The sequence below is a fragment of the Neopelma chrysocephalum genome, unplaced genomic scaffold (assembly GCF_003984885.1).
Source record: "Neopelma chrysocephalum unplaced genomic scaffold, ASM398488v2 Primary Assembly neopelma1_96773, whole genome shotgun sequence".
In the NCBI taxonomy this organism is placed as follows: Eukaryota; Metazoa; Chordata; class Aves; order Passeriformes; family Pipridae; genus Neopelma; species Neopelma chrysocephalum.
Window position 1 is genome coordinate 690,381 of NW_020925417.1, and position 22,038 is coordinate 712,418.

Sequence of the window (22,038 nt, forward strand, 5' to 3'; positions counted from 1 at the left end):
TGTCAGTTTATCTCACTAATGTATGTATCTCACCAAGAAGTTTCCTGCTTTATGTCCTCCTTTTCTCACTTATACCTCCAACCTGCACACAAACCAGTTCAGGAAAAAACCAGCATTTTACACAATTTTACAACTACACAACTAAGTCTATTCATTCACAGAACTGCCAACCAAAAAATTTATTGGTAGAAAATAATCATTTGCTTTTCCAAGTGCCAAAAAGCATGTAAAATTCACCAAGACAGAAAACATATATATCCATTTAACATCCGATTTCTAAGTTTTGCTCTTTGCTCAAATCTCTCCAAGATGGAGAATTGCTTAGCAAAAACCAAGCCCAAATTCTCCTCAAACCCTTTCAGCAGGGCTCCTCTAAAGAAACTTTAAAATATGTCTCCAGTTTTGAACAACTTTTTCTGCTGAATTCTAGATTTGCTCACTTGTTTTGAAGAGATCACATCATTCAAGTTGCTTTCGCTATAAAATCAAGAAACTGCAGTTTCCTCACCACCCATGGAAGGCACTCACACACTATTTGCTCTCTGTGTCAAAGTGATATCACTTTTCTTCACCATGCAGATGATAAGCCTTAAAACTGATCTATGAATCAAAAGCCATATAACTGCCCAGCACTTCTGAAAATCTTTGGTTTCTGACACAGCTTTCATTCCTTGATTTCATTCTGCCTTATCTAATTCACCAAAAAGAAGAGGGAATGAAAAACTCAGAACTTGCATGACAGATTCTTGTAAGTTTCAAAGGATATAGACAAAGAATAATATAAAATATTTAAAATACTATCGGAATTCACTGGCACTTTATTCTCTGAACACATTAAAACACAGCAGTGACACCTCATGAACATACAATCTGCAGGGATGTCTTCAGGTTTCATGGGCAAACCTACCTGGAGACTTTCTACCTACAGTAGACATGTAATGTACCATACTTATCTTAGTGGAAAACAGTACAAATGTAAGAACCATAGCCATTACTTATTTCGCTGAGTCTTAAATCCTCAGATATTTCATGGGAAATAATTAAATCCAGCTTTGATGTAAAATACGGAAAACTCTTGATATGCTGCCTCAAAAACAATCTGTTACAATATTCTTCATGCATACATTTCATCCTTTCATCCTTTTTTCCCCCACTTTTAGATCAGTCCAAGTGATCTTGACTTTCTTTTCTTTGGAAATGAGTAACCATAGGAATGTAAAGCTTGATCCTCTCCTAAGTTATTCTGAGATGAAGGGGGATTTTTTATGAAGGAAATCTACCAGCCAGAATTACATTCTTATTCTGTATTTTAGTATGTTTAGTAATATCCTTAGTATTTTAGTAGACTTGCCTTTTACTTTAATTCCAGACTGACACACAGCCCAGGCAGCTTCAGATTTCAACATGAAAAAGTGTGATAGGATACCCACTGCCTGCTGACAGAACAGTAGCACACTTTCAAGTCTTCCATAACTTCCCAAAGATTTAGCATTAAAACCAGACTTGAGCAAGCCAGGAATCAGTTCAGCCAATTCTTTTTTCGCTCTTGGACACCATTTATTGAAGGAGGATTATAATTTAAATGTGCTCTTCTATGTAATATCTTCCTTAGTAACTAATGGATTGTCTTTGTGACACACAAATATTTTTGCTGTTAAGATTCAGAAGAGAAATACTAATGGAATATATTGGTCTTCTCTTAAGTGATGGCAACATTTTTTTCAGCATTATTCAGTAACAGAAACACAATAAGCCTAACAAGAACATAAGCCTAGCAAGCACAGCACAACTTACAGAAAACTTTTAAAAAAAAAAAAAAGTATTTCTGCTCATAATTTTGAGTTGCAGATTTTTTCTTTATATTACTCTTAATTTGACTATTTTCTGTAAACACACTTTTCTTCTATCTAGTCTTTTGTATTTTTACATTCCTCCTTAAGCAAGAAAAGCCTCATTTAAATGTGCTTCCTTAAGTAAGAAACAATAAGACATTTGATCCCTTAAATGTTTTAAATCTTGTTGATATAGATCTGTGTACTTGAATCAACCATCTGTATATGGTCTTTACTACTTTTCTAAAAGCAAGGCAGGATATAAATCAAATTAATCAAACAAGGATCAATCACACTTTATATCTGCATATAGGAAACCCACCATAATCTACACATACAGAACACACAGCTAAAGAAAAAAATCAAATATATTTGCTTTGTTATTAAAAAAAAATCAAATTATTAATCTGCAGCATTATTAATTGGACCCTTGCTTCTGTAATATTTTAATAGCTCCCTTCACGCCAGCCATGTAAAAAAAGTTTCCTAACTTCTGGAGAGATGGGAAGACAGATATAAGGTTAGCTCTAAACTCCAAAAACTCCCATGCAGCAGACAAGCCTGCTGCCAAAAGTCCACAGATGGATGCCATATGAGCAGCTGAAACTGCGATAGTGAAGGGAAGCCATGGAAATTCCTTGCTTGTAATGTACTCGTGTAATTCCAAGGTGTAACATGCGCCAAGTTGGTGTTTTAGCTGTTTTAATTTTCAGTTTGATCACTCTATAGCTATGATGAGAAATAAACTTCAAGAAAGGAACTCAAAAAAGCAAGATGACAGAAAATTAAAAAGTGAAAACAATGCAAAAGAGATGAACATTATAAATGGACCATGAGAGACAGAATCAGCTTTAAGATTTGTTTTTTTAACTCATTTTTTTTGCTAACAGAAGCTAGTGCAAAAATGTAATTAAGTTTTTCTTTACAAATCAGGACACTAATTTCAACACAGTGACTTCTTTTTTTTTTTTAAGGAAAGAAACTGGCTTTCCATTCTGTACAGACTGAAGTCCCCAAGCTGCAAGTTATATGTGAATTAAGTCCTTTTGTCTTTTGATAATCAAAACTATGTGCGCAGAGAGCCAAGAAACAGCTTCTCTAACACTGCTAAATTGCATATAACTAATCCAGGGGAGTGAGGTGGAAAAGGGGATGGAAATCTGCCTGGGCTGAGTCACTGTGAAGACACAGTAAAGAATGATTGCTGTATAAATCTCAACCTATTGAGACATAAATTGGATGATCTAGTAGCCAGTTTTAAGGCTTAGCACAAATATAAGAACCAAGCCCTCCCTTGATATTTTGCACTTCTCCTTTCAACAAATGAGACTTCTGAGCTGCACTGAGACATAATTTTCAGCTGATGAGGACACCACACAGCTGAAACCATCAAAATTTAGAGGCTTCAAACTGAAAAGCTACTACTTCAGTTCCATCTGATTGTTTGTTTCAACAGGATCCAACTAGACTGAACAATAAATAGTGTTTTTGAAAACCAAACTCACATGTAATTGTGTTTGACACATAAGTTAAAAGTTCCAGGTTCTTTTTCTCGGCTACTTGTTCTACTGCTACCTTAACTACTGCACATCACTGTCTCTCTCTCACCAATGTAAACTTCCTCATTTAACACTTGGAATAAATAAAACAATTAACAAAAAAAGACAGATTGAAATTTTTCAGACAGAATTGTGTTCACACAGTCTCCCTGAAGAGAAGGACAACAGGCACGTAGGTCAGTTTTTAAGTCACCATGTAAAGAAGACTGAGAAAAACTGATTTCAGGAGAAACAAAACAGCACTATTATAAAACTATTTAATGTCTACTCCATTGCCTGCAACTGCTGACGTCTCTACCATACCAATTACAATAGTGCATGAAGTAAAATAAAATAATACTGTCGTATGACATAAAATGCTCTGAAGCAATCCATTGAATGGTTTATCTACCAAGTGTTCTAAAATTAGTTTCCATGCCCATGGGAAAGACATGATGGAAACTCAAGATCTTGCCTATCTTCCATAGGTGTCAAGTTGATAATGAATGGAAAATTTAGGATCTGTGAGGCAGCTGTGCATCCGAAACCAACCAAAAGATAATCCTTGAAAACAAACACTGAGAGAAACCAGATCCTATCTCCTAAACAACCCTCCTTAGCCCACTTTTCTCACTCACTCACTTACTCACTTTTCTCCACTGAGGAGAGCGGCTGGGATGTGTAGCAGAACGATCTCCCAACTTAAAGGCCCAACTTCAGGGCAAAGCAAGAGTTCACTCTGACCTCACTTGGGAAATTCTTAATTATTGCAAAAAAAACCCCACTACTGGTTCAAATTTGTCTTAGTTACAACTTCAGGTTTTATTGGCGCCTTGTTTTACAAAGTGAAAATGTATGTTCACTTCTCAAAATGTATGTTCCTTCAAAAAAAGGCCACAAAAGCTGTTTAAGAGCTTAAATGTAACTTTTCAAAACTTAGTTACAACTTCTGCAAGTTTCTAGTCATTTTTCTGTAGAAACATCACAGCATTTCAACTAATAATATCATTGCTGTGTTAATGCAAGAGACAGGGTTACTTTCTAAACTACCAACAGTCTGTAGCTTGGGTGTCAGCAACAGCCAATTTATGTTATCTGTCAGCAATAAGCTGGTTTACAGTACTACCCAAAAACTCTAAGAACAAATACAATCTCCCTCTTGTGTTTCACAGTACTTTGAAAACAATAATTACCCAAAATTCATTATGGATTCAAGCATCCATCACAGACTGCCACCACATAAATAGTAACTTTAGACCATAAATTCATTTTTCTGAATTCTAAGAAAGAGGGAAAAAAATACACTTTCCCACAATATCCCCTACATTTCTCACAACATATCTCAATTCTTAAAAAAAAAAATTAATAAAAATCAGAATTTCAGAATATTTTTTCCTTAGTTGCTATTTTAGTCTTAGAGCAAAATACATATTTGTTTCTCAAAACCAATGCATGTTGCTACCATCCTGAACTAAGTCTATAGAGAGCTCAATGTAGCCTGGTAAACCTGAGTTTTCCATCATGTAACTACTAAGTTGTACCATTTACTCTCTCAAAGAGTGTCTACGATACAGACCGCTTTCTCTTGATGGTCGTTTTCTCTTCAAACAATAAGGCACAGAGGTTTTATGTCACTCACCAAACTACTAAAACATTAACAGTTTTATGGAGAAACCCATATGAATTTTTCAACAAGTAATTTTAAACAAATACGTTCTTTACCATATGCAAATGTATTTCTTTCCAACGTCATGATCCAGATTAAGCTTAAAGCTGCAGATGAAAGGAAAACACTCCTCAGTTGTGGAATCAATGTTAATTCTTAAAGCATGTGACCTAACATCTAGAGACTTCTTTAATTTTTTTTTTAATTAAACTAGCTGCCATTTGTTGAATGACACCATTTTCCATGCCCAAGTATACAAACTACACATTTTTGTAATTGTCACTTACACAACCTGATGAGTCACTCATACACCATGAAATACATGTGTTTCTTCACGTAAACAGAGAACTAAAAACTAACTAAACTCTCAAACTGACTGATAACTGATAAACATTTGATTGTGCCCAGTTTCATAAAGTTCTGAGATTAATCAAAACCAAGTATGTTGTCTGTGATAAATATAAACATTTCATTATATTCATTAATTAACATAATTATTAAGATAGTATTAATTTTAATTAATTAATAATGTTAAATAATAAACAAAATAAGAAAGAGAAAGCACACAACACAAGTGTCTTCTATTTACCTCTGAATTAGCTGTGCAATAACACAGAGAATCTCCACTTAAAAATTACAGGATAATGACATTTTAACACAGGAAAGTTAATAGGTCCTGCAGGAGCAGTATTATAAACCCTGAGTACATATCTGGATTGATCCACCATTAGACAGCTGGACAGACTGGACTAGAGCTGGACTAGACAGTCTAAAGCCTTAAAATTGCAATTAAAAAAATAAGTTAAAAATCAGCTTCTAAAAAAAGTCTAAAAGGCAGATAAAGTTTTAAAAGGCAGAAAGGTCCTGGATGGTTCTCTCAACCAGCTCTAAGAACACTGGGATTAACCAGCACAGCTTTATCAAGCACTACGGAACTACCAGAAGAATTGAAAAGAGATATTTCCTCCCACCCTGCTAGTGACTTTCACAGGAAAAATCCCACAAGCAAACCCACAACAAAAGATCAACTTGTCAATATAAGACGTGTTGTTAAAGCAAAACGCCTTTAATTGGTATTAAAAACTTACCAGAAAATTAACAGAAACACACTAATGGTCTTTGAGATCCCTTCCAACCCTAACCATTCTATTATCTATGATAAATGCAGAAGATGAGATTGTGACTGACTGTATATTCATTAATATATATCACAATACCTACAATATATATGTATCTATATACACATGTATCATGCATATCATAGAATCATAGAATCATAGAATAGGTAGGGTTGGAAGAGACCTCCAAGATCATCAAGTCCAACCCCTGATCCAACTCCAATTACTATATCATGGCACTAAGGGCCACGTCCAATCTCTTTTTAAAAACCTCCAGGGATGGTGAATCCACCACCTCTCTGGGTAGGCCGTTCCAATGTCTGATAACCCTCTCTGTAAAGAATTTCTTCCTAACATCTAACCTAAACCTCCCCTGGCAGAGCTTGAGCCCATGTCCCCTTGTCCTATTGTTGGTTGCCCGGGAGAAGAGACCAACCCCCGCCTGGCTATAACCTCCCTTCAGGTAGTTGAAGAGAGTGATGAGGTCGCCTCTAAGCCTTCTCTTCTCCAGACTAAACAACCCCAGCTCCCTCAGCCCCTCCTCATAGGACTTGTGCTCAAGTCCCTTCACCAGCCTCGTTGCTCTTTTCTGGACCCGCTCCAGCACCTCAATGTCCTTCCTGAACTGAGGGGCCCAGAGCTGAACACAATACTCAAGGTGTGGCCTCACCAATGCAGAGTACAGGGGAAGGATCACTTCCCTGCTCCTGCTGGCCACACTGTTCCTGATGCAGGCCAGGATGCCATTGGCCTTCTTGGCTACCTGAGCACACTGCTGGCTCATGTTCAGCCTCCTGTCGATCAGCACCCCCAAGTCCCTTTCTGCCTGGCTGCTCTCCAGCCACTCTGTCCCCAGCCTGTAGCACTGCAGGGGGTTGTTGTGACCAAAGTGCAGGACCCGGCACTTGGCCTTGTTGAACTTCATTTCATTGGAGTTTGCCCATCTCTCCAGTCTATCCAGATCCCTCTGCAGAGCCCTCCTGCCTTCCGGCAGGTCGACACTCCCTCCCAACTTGGTGTCATCTGCAAATTTGCTGATGATGGACTCAATCCCCTCATCTAAATCATCGATAAAGATGTTAAAAAGGACTGGGCCCAGCACTGACCCCTGGGGGACACCACTGGTGACCGGCTGCCAACTGGATGCAGCTCCGTTCACCAGCACTCTCTGGGCCCGGCCCTCAAGCCAGTTCCTGACCCAGCAGAGAGTGCCCCTGTCCAAGCCGTGGGCTGCCAGCTTTTCCAGGAGTATGCTATGGGAGACAGTGTCAAAGGCTTTGCTGAAGTCCAGATAGACCACATCCACAGCCTTTCCCTCGTCCACCAGGTGGGTCACCTGATCGTAAAAGGAGATCAGGTTGGTCAAACAGATCAGGTTGGTCAAACAAAATGATACATATGATACATATGTCATGAATATCATCTCTGAATGCACACATTTTCAGAATGCTACCAGTCACACTTCAGCTCCTGGCGTTTACCAAGGGAGTTAACACCATCTCAAACATATCTGCATTCTCCACATGTTCTTTTAGTACCAGGCAAAAAAGTACCAGCAAAAAGTTAGTGGAGCTTTATAGACAATGAAGAAATCATTCAAAAGAAACCAATGTGCTTTTGTAATATGAATAAAGGAGTACAACAGATGTGAAATGGATTTGTGGATGTTTCTGTTTAGACAGACCTGGAAAAATGGAGTTTCCTAACAAATAAAAGATAGCAGGCAATTCCTATAGGCTTACAATTCTCCATGATGACTCTTGATTTGTTATTATTACCATGAAACTCTTTAAACAACTCAGACTCTGAATAATATACACAGAAGTAAGAGAGATTATGGATAAAGGTACTAGTTCCAGAGATGTGGTACTCTCTGGAAGCTTGTTACCCTGAGCACGACATGATACAGTTAGGAAAAATATATGTGTAATTCTAATTTTGTCATCCTACTGATTATGTATACTGCTTTTCTCAGCCTTTCCATAATAGTGGCCTTGATTAAAGACCATTGTTCAGGAAGGGGAGCACATGGATTTGCAGATGGCATAAACATGCTGCAGTGACTAAACAATATTTGATGAACACATGCAGCTCTGGCATCAGACCAGAAAGAAACCACTGCATTCATGTTCTGTAAGTACTGTCTGACAAACTTGAGATAAACCACACAGTTTGGCTAGGATGAGCAAAACCTAGGAATACAACAACTCCTAGCCACAAGTCTTAAAACAAGCTAGTAATAGTGTCAGTTTTTGACATTAGCTTGTCCAACAGAAGTGAAACCCAAAGCAAGTCAAGTATCCACCACCTTTGCCGTTGTGTTTACATTTCTGGGTGGAATAGTACCCACTTTTTATCAGACCCCAGAGATCCAGCACTCTGACTGAAAAAATACAATGTCAAGAAAGTAAGAGTAGTATCTGTGACAATTATTTGCCACAAATCAAGATATTTAGTGACTGTGAATGCTCTCAGTCTTACCCTGTGATAAATATCGTGTAACTTAAAATCTTGGTACTTTAGCCACAGAGGAAATAGTTGCTTTAGAAGAATGGGATTCAAAAAATTCTAAAGGATCACATTCAAAAAGGAAAATTAAATAAGTGTGGTAAATCAAATGTATCTGCAATAGATACAGTCAGGCCTCCACCATGATTTCAGTACTATCATGTACGAGGGTCTTGTGAGCCCCAGCGTTCACCCCAGTGTTCTATCAAAACCAGTGTACTAATATTACACAAAAATATGTACAAAACTATTTATTATGCCCTCTGAATCTGTTCTGACATCCAAAAATCAAAGTGTAGCCTGCCTAAGAGCTAACATAAAAGTCCTGCCCATTCCTGAGTGCCCTTTTAGAGCACAGGCTGGTTCAATGTACCTTTCTGCATTGATAGATATTATTAAAGGTGGACATGAATATCGATTTTTCAGAGAAGAGTGTTCTTTTTGCAACCATGATGGTTTTATCCCCAGATTACATCAGTGAAATAAGGATTTTTAAACTATAATTAAGTCAGGTAGATAATATGAATAACATACCCCCTGCCACGGGTTAGCACAGCACTTCTGTTACCAGATGTCCACAAAACACCCCTATTAAATTATCACTTTCACAAATGTCTTGAGTTATTCACCCATGGCCTGCAAGGACTCTTGAAAACAAAACATCTTAGTTATGTAGTTTACAGACTTTTCAAGCTAATACACACACACAAGTGTAAGATGATTATTTCTCAGCTCTCTTGAGCAAGAGGAAACTCACATTTAGTTATTTACAGTCAGTAAAAACATGGGGGGTTTGTCCCCATCACAGCTAACAAAACCTTCAGCTGGTCTCAGAAACACAACTGGTTCGTTGTATAAAGACAAAATAAATACTATATATTATAACATAATTAAAAAATAAAAAATACTAACATATCACAAACAGATCTCAAAAGTATATACAAATTGTCTTCACAAATAACCCTAAAAATGCCATAGATGTGTCTAGTTACTTAATTGTTTTTGTTGACGTCATTACACCTGTGTAAATCTGAAATACCCCATTAAACATACTTCTGATTGCTGTTCACCAGTATTTGCATCCTTTTTTGACACTCTCAGCTTCAACCTACATCCTAGAAAATATCTCACTAGTTCTTAATGAGACTAAAACTACACTGCTTAATGTATTTCAGTGTACAACATCAGTAACACTCACAAAACCAAAAACTGCAGCAGTGAAGGGCTGATTCAGAAAAATCACTTCAAAGCAGGTCACAAAACTTCACTGTTTTAACTCCTTTGTGAGCCCACGGAAGTAAAAGATCATAGTAAATTCTTCTATTTTGAATTACTGGGGAGGAAGAGGGGAAAAGAACCAAAATCCAAACCAAACCAACAAAAGTAAAAATAAAAATTATCAGCTGTCCTGGGTTACTTAAATGAAGACACACCCTCCACAGTCTCATGATACACATGGCTATTCAACAGCACTTTTGTTTAGCTTAACCTGCATTTTAAATAGTAAATAAAATAGTGCTTGTAAAGGCTAGATAAGCTCACAATTTTTTCTCTAACTATATATCTTCACCACATTACCTCAAGGCTTAGACCTTTCACCTAGACTAGAACCTTCACTTGCTAATCAACATCTCAGGTTAGTGTCTAAAAACTCCTTTTTTTTTTAATCTCCTGAAAGTCACTCAGCTCAGAGGGAAGAATATATAGATTCAGGCTAGAGTGAAAGAGTATGGTCAAGTTGATTCCAAATAAATATCATCTATACAATGTTTCTGGGATGGACTAGTTCTATAGAATAATGAATTCTCATTCTAGCTAAAATTGAACAGCTAAAAAACACAATTGTGAGATCAGTGTGAAGTAATGGAAATACATCTATTGTTTTGTGAGATGTACAGCAATCAACAAAGAGAATAAAGAAGTAGTATAAAAACACCTGACTGCTTCCAAATTCCACTTGTGGATACCTCTGCAGCTCCTAAAGTTATTGGCAATGTTCTGTTACCACGAATTGGCATATGCTTACATATTTGAGTTATATTAATAACATACAGGTATTACTCACCTACTGAGAAGAAAATGTGCTAGTGTGAACAGAACAAAAAGCTGTACCTCAAAGCCTTTAAAAAAAAGAAAACAAAAAACAAAACAAACAAACAAAACAAAACAAAAAAAAGAAAACCAAAACCAAACAAACAAAAAACCCCTTAGATTTGTCAGACAAAAATGCACCCAGAAAGACAAGGATTTGGGTTCCAAACACCCAAAAAACCCAAACTAGTACCAGTTACATTTTGTATCCAACAAAAGAATTACTGCTAAATTTTAAATGAAATATCAGACATTATTCACAGCGGTGTCTGAGAGAAATAAAAAGATTAAAAAAAAAAAATCATCTTCCATGTAAGAGCTTTTCCATGGAATGATACTATCCAGAAACTTACTCTTGAAATTGTACACTGTTTCTATCTCTCTGGGAAACATATTTATGCAGGAGAACCATATTCATGATTTAGATGAAGAGAACCTTTTTCCTGCCAAAAGATTTTTCCAGTGATACTAATACATTTTAGAACAACTCTAAATGAATATTTGAATCACCAAAAAATTTCAAATATATGTGCAATATGGCTTCAAATTTTAAATCTCATATCAAAGACCCTTAGACTTTGTCCTCGTGAGAGTTCACTGAATCCATTTACGAAGGTTTAAACATATGCATTTGATATTTTAGACCGGTAAAGGTTCTATTTTAGTGAACGTAAAAGTTAACAAAACACTACTATCCTGAGTTTGAGAGTTTTCCTGTACCTTTGCAGGTAGACCTCTATTCTTTTCTCTGGAGCTGTAAAAGAGTTCCTGAAGAGAAACACTGCTGGCATTCTTGTTGCTCTTCAGGTTCTGACTGCTGTTCACCCTTACAGAAAATACAGGAGTAGAGTCTTGTAGTGAACTTTTAAAGTCCACACACAGTAATCTCTTTTCCAGAGCATCTACTGCCCTCTGTGATCTTTGTTTGGGAAACTAAGGTTTGTCAGTACGCCATGATTTAAAGATTTTCCTCATAAAAGTAAAGCATTTGCACTCAGTTGTACAAGTGAAAGTAAGTCTTGATTTGGAATGCACAGTAGGTGTGCCAAGAAGGGAAAATCTGAAGGAATCAAGAGGAAAAGAGGGGAAACAATACAATAACACCAGGAGGGAGAAAGGACAACCGACAATTTTTCCTGTACTATCAAAATCTGTTATTTTATGAACACTTTATGGATACTTTTAATATATTTAGACTGTCATTACACTCATGAAATTAGAAAATACCCTTCATAAAGTCATTTATATTAGGTCTTAAAACAACTAAATTATCATTTTTGTTCAACCGGATAGTTCCAGTGAAATACACAAATCTTAACAGGTAGAGAGAAACTCAAGTATTTATTCATTGCAGTGTTTGATTCTTCCTTTTTTCAACAATCTCTCAGTTTTGAATGCATTTATTTTAAATTTATTTCTCCAAACCACTGCTTATTAGAAGCAGCAATCAAATACCTGGACCGTCAAATAGCTAAGTAAGGGAAATTAATTACTTAATTCACCAGGATTTTTGTCAAATTTGCATACATACTAGTGGGGGTAATACAAATTTTTTCAGAAAAGTTTTTCTTACCACAGAAGCATTTCAAGTGTAGCTGCAAGACCCAAGGGTGCACATGAGGCAAGATGGGAAAAATCATGTAGCACTTAGAAGTCTGAGATTATGAAAAAGATAACACTTAATGTTTTTATTATATAATGCTCATTTGTAATAAGCTACTTCTAAACTGGGCTTCCAAGAAACTTATCCAACTGTCCATTCTCAAACTCTGAGGTACATAGGTATAAAGTGATATGGAAGAATCATTACTTTTACACTGACCTAAAGATTAATCATTTCACTTTCTGTCTTCTCAGCTAAGCAGTTGGTCCAATTGTCTGGGAAACAACTTGACCTCTCAGTGACCTTTGTTAACCAAACAACATATCCTCAGAGGTCTGGAGCAAAGAAACTCTCCAAACCTTGAACCAAGACAGTTTGGACAGCGTAAAAGTGCCCTACCCATTCTACTCCTCTTATTCAGAACACTGCAAGAAGTTTTGGTTAGAAGGAGCTTTTTCAGCTATTTTTAAACTTATAATAAACTCACAATGAACTCACAGGACCGACCAAGAGAAAAGCAGCCACAGGAAACAGGAGAGACAAATAACAGCATCTCTTCCGTCATCCTAATTAGCAACAGTACTGCATCTAAGGTGGAATTTCTTAAGCGGTTATCCTCCCTGTTTTCAAACTTCAGCAAAAAAGCCCCAGAGCCTGTCACATCAGCGTAAAAAAAAGACACTGCCAGCACTCAAATAATTGTTTATCAAAGGCTATTTAGTCTATTTAATTGGCAGCCTTCAGGAAAAAAAAAAAAGCTTGCCAGATTTCCATTATTTATTATATGTGGAGTGACTCGCTAAAGTACTTGGAAAGGTTTACTTCCAAGTGGTCACCTACTTAGATCAAGCGTTAAATCACTGACTCTGTGGTGGTGTTTGTTTAGGTGGCAGCAGTTGAGCTGGACCAGCCTCAATGGCCCCTCGCTGAGGCCTCTGTGTGTGTGGCCCTTTCTCACCCTCACCGCAGCTGTCTCGACACACAATTCCCACTGTATATACCGAGACCATTGTTATTTTAATGTCACTCCGACAGCCGACACTGCGCCCTCACCACCCCACAAAAAGCTCCTGAGGGCACAGTGCCCAAGGCCCTGCAGTAAAGTCACCTGTCAGGAGGAAGATAAATCATGAAACAGTCCCAACGTTCACAAAACACACCCCGATTTTCACAAAACACGTCCGAATGTCCACAAAACACCCCCCCATTTTTAAAGGCATAACATTTTAGGCACAGCTGCATCAGCCTGAGGCACAGCTAGAATCAGTATTTATAAAACTCAAGACATCATTTTATCTTCTCCTGACCACTGTTTCAAAGAGATAAGTAAGAAAGCACTAAAGCCCTTATGGACTTCCCTTAAATTAGATTATTATTCTTATTCTGTTGCTTTTAACACTACAAAATAAACACATTTCATAGGATCTCATCTAAATCAGATATGAGTTATTTCTGACTTCGGGAAGTTTTCCATTCATTTTAAAACAAAACCCATCAGCACTCATTCATTACATAAACCATCCATACACACAATTATTAAATATCAACCATTATAAAAATTATTTGGAGAGACAGGTTTGGTTTCATTCCATCAAAATAGTGCAGGAGGTATAAGCATTTATTTTTAAACATCTAACTTTGGTGGGAGACATCAGTTCAGGGAAGGAACCTACTTCCTCATTAACTAAACAACAGATGAATCAGGCACCTTACTAAGTCATCAAATGTACTATACTATCAATGCAGGATAATTAGAATGCATTTTCCATTCCTCTGTCCAGTCCCTTTTTAAGGGATACAATGGGGCTTCCACCACTTCCTCTGGAAAACACTTGGGCAGTAAAAAAAATTTCCACATCAAAAAATATTCCCCAGTAATACACCTACGTTTTCCTTTGCTTATCATTCCATTATTTTTATTTGCACTCCCATAGACCACCCAATGCAGTTTTGGCACATAATTAAATTTTAGGTAAGCAGAGCTTTAGCAACCTTTTCCAAAGAAGGTAAAAATTATTTCAAATATCACAGTTTGGTACAGCCATGAAAACAAAAAGTCAGTATCTAGCACATTTTATCATCATCCAGGGACTACTACCAGTCATTAATCCAAAACTACTGATATTCTCTACCAGAAGACTGGAAAATGAATGTGTAACTGCATGACAGAAATTATCTATAAATTATATAAAGAATACACGTAAGAGTATTTCAACATCAGTAATCACCAAGCTGAAAGTTATGCTCAAGAAAATCAAGTGACACTGGTGGCACAACTAACTTTCAGCCAATGAAGATTAAATTACTCATCTGTAACAGTACAAACACTGCTTTTTAAGGCCTAAAAATTTTTAACACTCACTTCTGATGCACTACCATAGGAAAGCTTTTCTTATTTATGACAAATTATATCTGTTTACTCAGTACTTATTCTGTACACAAAGCATTGCTGATGAAAAATTTCAAAATAACAGATAGCTACATGGATTGATAAGCATTTTATAGCTCAAAGTGTAACAATACATTTCAGAATTTCAGGGATTTTTAACTAAAAAACATTACCTCAGTTATTAAATACTAAGCAGAACATTCAGCATGCAAACACAACCAACCACATCTCCATGCATGTTTTTCTGTTATCTCTCATGTTGTTTTATATCAAAGGACAAAAATAAATTATAATTAAATTAAAAATCATTTTAAATAAATAATAACATTTTAATAATAAATTAATTCCTAATTATCTTAAAGAATATTAATATCCTATTTATTCCTGATAGTTTGATAGAATTTTCTCACCCTTGCTCTGCAACACCCTCCACAAGATTAGGAAGGTTATAATTTGTTTAAAATATATGAAAAGAGAAGGAGAAAATATTCATGATGACTAAATAAAAGATGTAAAGACAAAACAAGTACTGACAGGAGCTAAACACTGACTTGAAGTCCTGTTTAAGTTGCAAAGCAGTTTGTCTACACTTCCTCTGAGGTAAAAGTACATTTAGGTGAATATCAGCCCTCTGGATGTACAGAGCCCAGGAAGATTAATTTCCTAATGTGATGCTGAAAGAGACAGATCACAAATACTTTCATAGATAATTTGCAAAACATTTGAAACATATTCTATTACTCAGGTGAAAGCTATTTCTATTCTTTAATTCTGTTAGTTAATTTTATATAATTGCTTTGGCAATTTTATTTGTAGGCGTTAGTTTAGTATATGAGCTAAAACTTTCACCCAAGAAATGACATCTTTTCTAGAAACACTCTCTTGACACCCAAACCTAAAAGCATACATAACAATCAGGGGCTCTTTGCATTTTCAGTTTCTTCGGCCAGATTATGTCCTAAATTGACATAAAGATGTTTTAATACCATTTAATTTCTCATAAACCTTAATTGATGGAAATGTGTATTATGTGAGCCCAGACACACGAAGATACTTTTGCTTATTAAAAATATAGTATGTATTTAATCTGTCTTCTATTTAGAATATATTATGTGTGATGCAGAGAAGAAAACTAAGATTCTTAAACTTACTGCTTTCATTTTCTAAGTACAATTTGGCCCTAAACTTGCAATCCTGACCTAGATTCTGTGAACAGCACTCACAAACAACTCAGAAGAAGCATCAAAAAGTGGTTTAGAGTCAATATGGCCTGGGGTAAATACACAGAAATACTGATAACGCAGACTGGAAGATTTGTATCACTTAACCTTTGGCATCTCAATAGCCAAACTGGGCTGAAATTTCCTATATTGCACAAGGAAAAAGGCATCTAATAAAATATAATAAAGAAAAGAGCACAAACTAGGACGATTACCTTAAATTAGCTTCTTCCTCAGAAAAGTTTCAACAACAAACCACAACCTGAAATAACCAAAAAGTGTCTACAGACACAGATTATAAGAAGATCCTTTTCACAGCTTGACAGGCAAATTTAAACTTTTAACTACTTACAGAGCCATCTTTCAGACTTCTTTCATAGGAGAACTGACACACCACATTTTCTTGATCTCTTGAAATCAGATAGTTGTATTTGCCAGCTGACTCTTCTCCAGTCACCAATGCTTTCTTCAGCTCTTCCACATACTTTTCCTTGTTCATTTCCATGTCAGCAGCCTCCCTGGAAATTTCTGCTTCAGACACTATCAGAAAGAAACACGTAAGAAATAAATACTCATATGTGTGTGAACATGCATATATCATATATATTATTATGCATCCCACAATATACATATATTTTATATATATGTATATGGACATACAGACACACACTGACTAGATCATCTTTAAGGTCCTTTCCAGTCCAAGCCATTCTTTGATTCTCTGAAGCATTAGGAAACTATTCTTTCCTTGGCATACACCAGTGTGCCAGTGTGCCATTTCCACTAATGGAAATGTAGCAGGAATACTGCGTTTTTCATAGGTATTAAGTTCTGTCCCTTTTCTTCCTGTGTGAAAATGGTTTATTGCTACTTGTCCTCAATTTTACTTGCCTAAAGTCACTCTGAAAAACACTAACCTTTCACCAAAGATAGATGGATATAAGCAAATTAAAGAGAGAATCTGTATATTGCAATTCAGGCTTTGATGTGCAGCCTACCAATGCAGTATTTTAGACTGTTTACTTGATTAACAGAACTCTTTCCTTTTCTTCCCAACAATCTTCTGAGGAAGACTGCTCTGTATTGTCATTTACTCCTGCTTGTTCTTATTTTAACCATGAAATAAATGTTGTCAGAAAGGCTTAAGTCTTCAACAAGACTTCTACCATTTGCCCAGCATTTAAGAGAGTAAAGGACATTACTTTATGAAAGCCTTAAAACAAAAGAAAAAAAACCCCACACAAACCAAAACAAAAAAGCAAACAAAACAACCAAAAACCAACCCCAAACCCAACAAAATACATCCTTCACAGAACTGCAAGTATCCCACTCAAAAGCCCTATTAATAGTTGAATGTCTTCTCTATATAAATGCCTTTAAAAATAATTTCATACTGAGACATAGAGTCTGTACATGTATTGAAATCACACTGACAGAAATAGAACAGCATTTCAACCAAACATGAGCCTCTTCAAATGGCCTCATTTTTCTCCAGTCTTCTCAACACAGTAGCTAAACCTGTATTGCCAAGCAGTATGAATCAAATCAATCCATCATATAAAAATACAGCAAAGAGGCAAATGCATAATTATTTGCTATAAATACTTATAGCCTCACACACTTCAGGATTTCTGGATTCATTCTGCACCTGCAGGAATTTTAGCTTATTTTCACCAGTTTGTGAGGATTTTAGAGGACCCAGCATTGAAACCCTTGTCAGATAAAGCCAAAATAAATAACATCCCCTGCCTTCACCTCATGCAACAAGTTGTTAATTTCAGAGGAGGTTACTGGATGGGTCAGGCATAATTTCACCTTTATAAATCCACACTGACTCCTCACTGTCTTGTTCTTAGTATTTTTCAAAATGGTTTCCAAGACTTTTCCTCCAACATCCTCTGGCTGACCAGACTCCAGTTGATCAGATCAATCCCCTTACCCTCCACAAAAATAGGATAAATATTTCTTCCAGCCCTTAAAAATATCCCCTGAGAACCATTACCCTGCAATAGAAACAAACTGCTTTAGAGTTATAAGAAGTGAAAAGAAAACAGGAAAAGAAAAAAAAGAAAAGAAAGAAAGAATGGAAATAAGCTCAATAAACACAAGTAAGTCAGCTTTTGTCACACTTAAGATGTGCAATGGCAGGCCTCTGGCAGTCTGAAGTCTGTCACAAAGTTTTCCATATTATTCTTAAGAGAAAATTCTTAAAAATGAGTATTTTCTGCTCCTCTCTTCTTTTAAGATGCAAGAAGAAACCTGTCAAACTCGTACAAGCCTAACATAAAGAAAAAGGACAAGGCAGGATACACAGCATTTTACCAAACCTGCAACAACACAAACATTCAGCAGATATCAGAAAATGCAGAAATGTTATTATATGTAACATCCTATTACATAATATCCTATAGAGGATATAGGAGTGCTGCAGAACATGCATTAGAATAAATGACAAATAAAATAACCTCACAATCAGCATTTTCCAAGATTTTTAAAACTTATTTGAAGCATGAAATAAATGTTGTCAGAAAGGCTTAAGACTTCAACAATTGCCAGCTGTATCTTGATTTTTTCAAAACTGAATGCAGCACTTCTATTTTTCATATATAGAATGATACAGTGGAACTACTGTCAGGAAAAAAGCTAAACCCACAAGTACAATTTTGGCTACACTAATCTTGCAGAGCTAACAATCTACATATAGCAAGAACCAAAACATTTTTTTGAGGCAAAGAGGGGCAGAAAAAAGTAAGTTTGAAATAGTTGCAAAAACAAGTGTTTGTCCAGAATAGTGATTTCAATACTGAGAATAAATTATGTAAACTTTTAATGAAAATAAGGAACTTATAAAACAATAGAGCACTGTGGTTTTTTCCTCCTGTGGTGCCTGTACAGTGCTTCATGTTCCTTTATCTTACAAAACCAGTAGAACTGATCAATCATTAGAGAAACATGAAATGTATAAAACCATAGAGCTGCAGTCCTTTAACCCAATACCAAGCTTATACATTACATTATGTTGCATATTTTTGTGCTTCCCCTCTCCTCCAACATTTACTTTTTTCCCCCCTCTCCTTAAATAGAACTCCTAACACTTTTCATCATCACATTAAATAGACAAAACCTATAAAAGACATCTCCATCAGTAACTCTCACTCACTTCCTGGTAGGTCTTGCCAAGCAAAATAATCCACAGCTTGAGAAACCGAGAAGGGATTTCCCACAGCAAGAATATTCTGGCCATTGCTTTCCCTCCTCCCAGTTTAGAACCTAAGTAGCTTCAAACATGACATAATAACTTTCAAAAGTGACCAAAAACAATGCTGGGTGTATGAAAATGCAGATCTGTGAGGAAGGAAAGGCTCTTGCACAAAAACATCAACTCCTAATGAAATTATTCAAGGGACTACAAATGAAATTATTCAAGGGACTACAAATTCAGTAGGAATTCCTTAGAAATGGATCAGATTCTTACAGAAGAAGCAGAAGCACTCTCCTTTGGATGAGTACCCAGAGCTCAAGCTAAACTGTTGTGGGTCTCTTTCTTTCCTTTTAATAGAGTGAGGTCATCCTGCTCTCACTGGCCCTCTGTTCTGGGAAATGGATTATCTAGCCATTCTGCCAGATGCAGGAAGTTAACAAAACGAGAACTGTGTCTATGTATTCTTTCTATATGTTTCCAGTTATAGGGAAATAGCTTTCACTTAGAAAAATAAGAATTGGTTTTCTGTGAATTTACACTGAGAATTTTAAAGTCACGTAAGAACAATGAGAAGACCTTTTAAACAGAAAAATTAGTATGCACAATTAGTTAAGTATTTATCAGTGTTAATACCCTTCTTGTTATTTTCAAAATATTAACTTCACTATTGTTAAACCAAGAAAGAAAAATCTTTCATGTCAGTCTACAGGGAATCAGGATTGGAATACATGTATTTGCCTTGTGTAGGAACTCCTGATCAATGGTGTGTGTGAAATGTTAAAAGGAATATAGAAGCATAGATTTAATTTATATATAGACACATATACATACATCTATCTATCTATATATATCTAAATCTCTGTGTATATATAAAGATCTATCTCAGACCTACATGAAGGCTTGACTTATGCAGGAGAAACTAGGCAGAAACAACACCCACTGGGCAAGGAGAAGGAAGGAAGCAACTACACAGACATATACTTCTATAATTCAGATATTGAGTCCAGAAAATATTTTTGCCCATAATATGCTGTAAAATATATAATTCTTTCCCGCCCTTGAAATACTTTTGCCACTGAGAGAAGGGCTTTCGATCAAGTATTTGACAGATTTCTCAAGGAACACACAAATCTTTCCTTTTTTCTTTAGGTGTTAATGAGAAAAGCATTCACATATGCAGAGATCCATCCTCCATCAAGTTGCTGAGTGGAGGAAAAAAAATCCCACAGGCTATTATTTATTTGATTCTTTTGATAACTTCTTGTCCCTTCTCCTTCCCAAAAATTCACCTCAGTACCAAATATAAATACCTTTAATTATTAAGATTTTATGAAAACATTTCATAAACATCTTCAACTAAACACTTCATGAACTCTTAATTTGCAAATGGAACTTGCACCAACATTTGCTCAGGAATCTGGAGAAGACACATAAGTGGTACTTCAGTATAACTCCAACAAATTATATATTCTTGAGAAAGAACAAAACATTGCATATCCATGTCCTAAATCAATTAGCATTAGCTTTGACACTCATTTTTTCCAGATTTGAAAGTTCTCTGGTCATGTCTCAGTATATCATGAACCCCCCTCTCCATTAGCAGGGACAGGTAACACCCATAAAATGGTTCTGTGATGCAAGCCATGGGTCACTGTGGAGGACGAGGAAAACGAATGGAAAAGATTCCAGAAGTGGTGCAAGATTTACAGAAATTGAAGGACAATACAACAGAAAAAGACTTAATCTTAAAAACACATAGAGATTGTTAATGCATGTTTTTTATTAATGTACCCCAGTTATTTCTATTGCATGGACATGTCCAGACTTGTTAGCTTCCTCAGGTTCCTGTTCCTCACACTGATTGGCTAAGATTTGCCACAGTGTGGAGTAATTCGTTATTGGTCCCTGATTGTCTTATTTTCCCTCCTACCTTCCCTGGTTTATTCCCTGGTTCGTTCTCTCACCTATCAGTCTCATGCTCCACCTACTTTTCCAGTACCTTCCCCCAGAACCCTCTATAAGCCGGTGCATCCCCACAATAAACTTGCGATAGCTCCAGACCTTCCACCTTGTCAGAACCCCTTTGTGCTGTCGTCCTCCCAACTCCAAACCCGGACCGTGGCAGGTCACAGTTTAAAAAGTGTTTAAAAGGAGTAATAAAGACCATAATAATTTAAATTAAAATATTTTTTCTCTCTTTCCATCATTACCTGTCCCAGTCCATGAGAACTGACCATCACTAAGAAGTATACCAAAGCCAGCGCCTAAATCCTTTTCCCATGATACTTGTAGGAAGTAGGTTGCTTCTGGATCAGAAACTAGATGAATTCTGTTCAGAATCTTCTCCATTTTCCCAGCACCTGTTTAAAAAGATAATCTTGTTATTTCCCATGGGGTGCTCAGCAGCTTTACATAACTAATATGGGAGTTGGAGGGGGAATATACAAATATAAGCATGTTTGTAATTTTATTCTATTTTCCTTCAGTTTGTCAGAGATATTTACAAGCAGAAAACTGAATTATAATAAGTAAGGTTTAAAAGAACAGTGTCAACAATTACATATATTGGAATTAAGAATTCAAATTAAGAAGCTGTCAGAAATTACAATACACAAGCACTCTCCCCATGGCTCTGTTTTTAACTTGCCATCACCAAAAGTACAACACATTTAATATGATTCCAAGTAATCAATATTCATCTGGAAGACTGCCACATGAAAGCTGCACAGTGTAGCAAATGGTAGCAACCCAGAGAAAATATTTTAAACACTGGGTGCAGCGGAGAACAAAATATATGATGTTACAGTGAATTTTTGCTCTACAGCAAAGCAACCTGGCAACCTGTGCTTGACATAAGACCTTCTAAGCATT

At 36.3% G+C, this 22,038-nt stretch overlaps 1 protein-coding gene across 7 annotated transcripts in view; it reads right to left on the minus strand.

Moving 5' to 3' along the window:
* XRCC4 (X-ray repair cross complementing 4) overlaps nucleotides 1-22,038 on the minus strand; it is a 156,014-nt gene that overhangs the window by 122,501 nt on the left and 11,475 nt on the right. For 6 of the 7 annotated variants that reach the window (XM_027709372.1, XM_027709370.1, XM_027709374.1 and 3 more), the window contains 2 exons: nucleotides 21,378-21,527; nucleotides 16,318-16,505 (listed from right to left, as the gene is read on the minus strand). In XM_027709372.1, the coding sequence (XP_027565173.1) occupies nucleotides 16,318-16,505; nucleotides 21,378-21,516 (327 nt within the window). In that variant the 5' untranslated portion in view covers nucleotides 21,517-21,527. The remainder of the gene's footprint in view (nucleotides 1-16,317; nucleotides 16,506-21,377; nucleotides 21,528-22,038) is intronic. The other variant, XM_027709375.1, reaches the window with a different exon arrangement.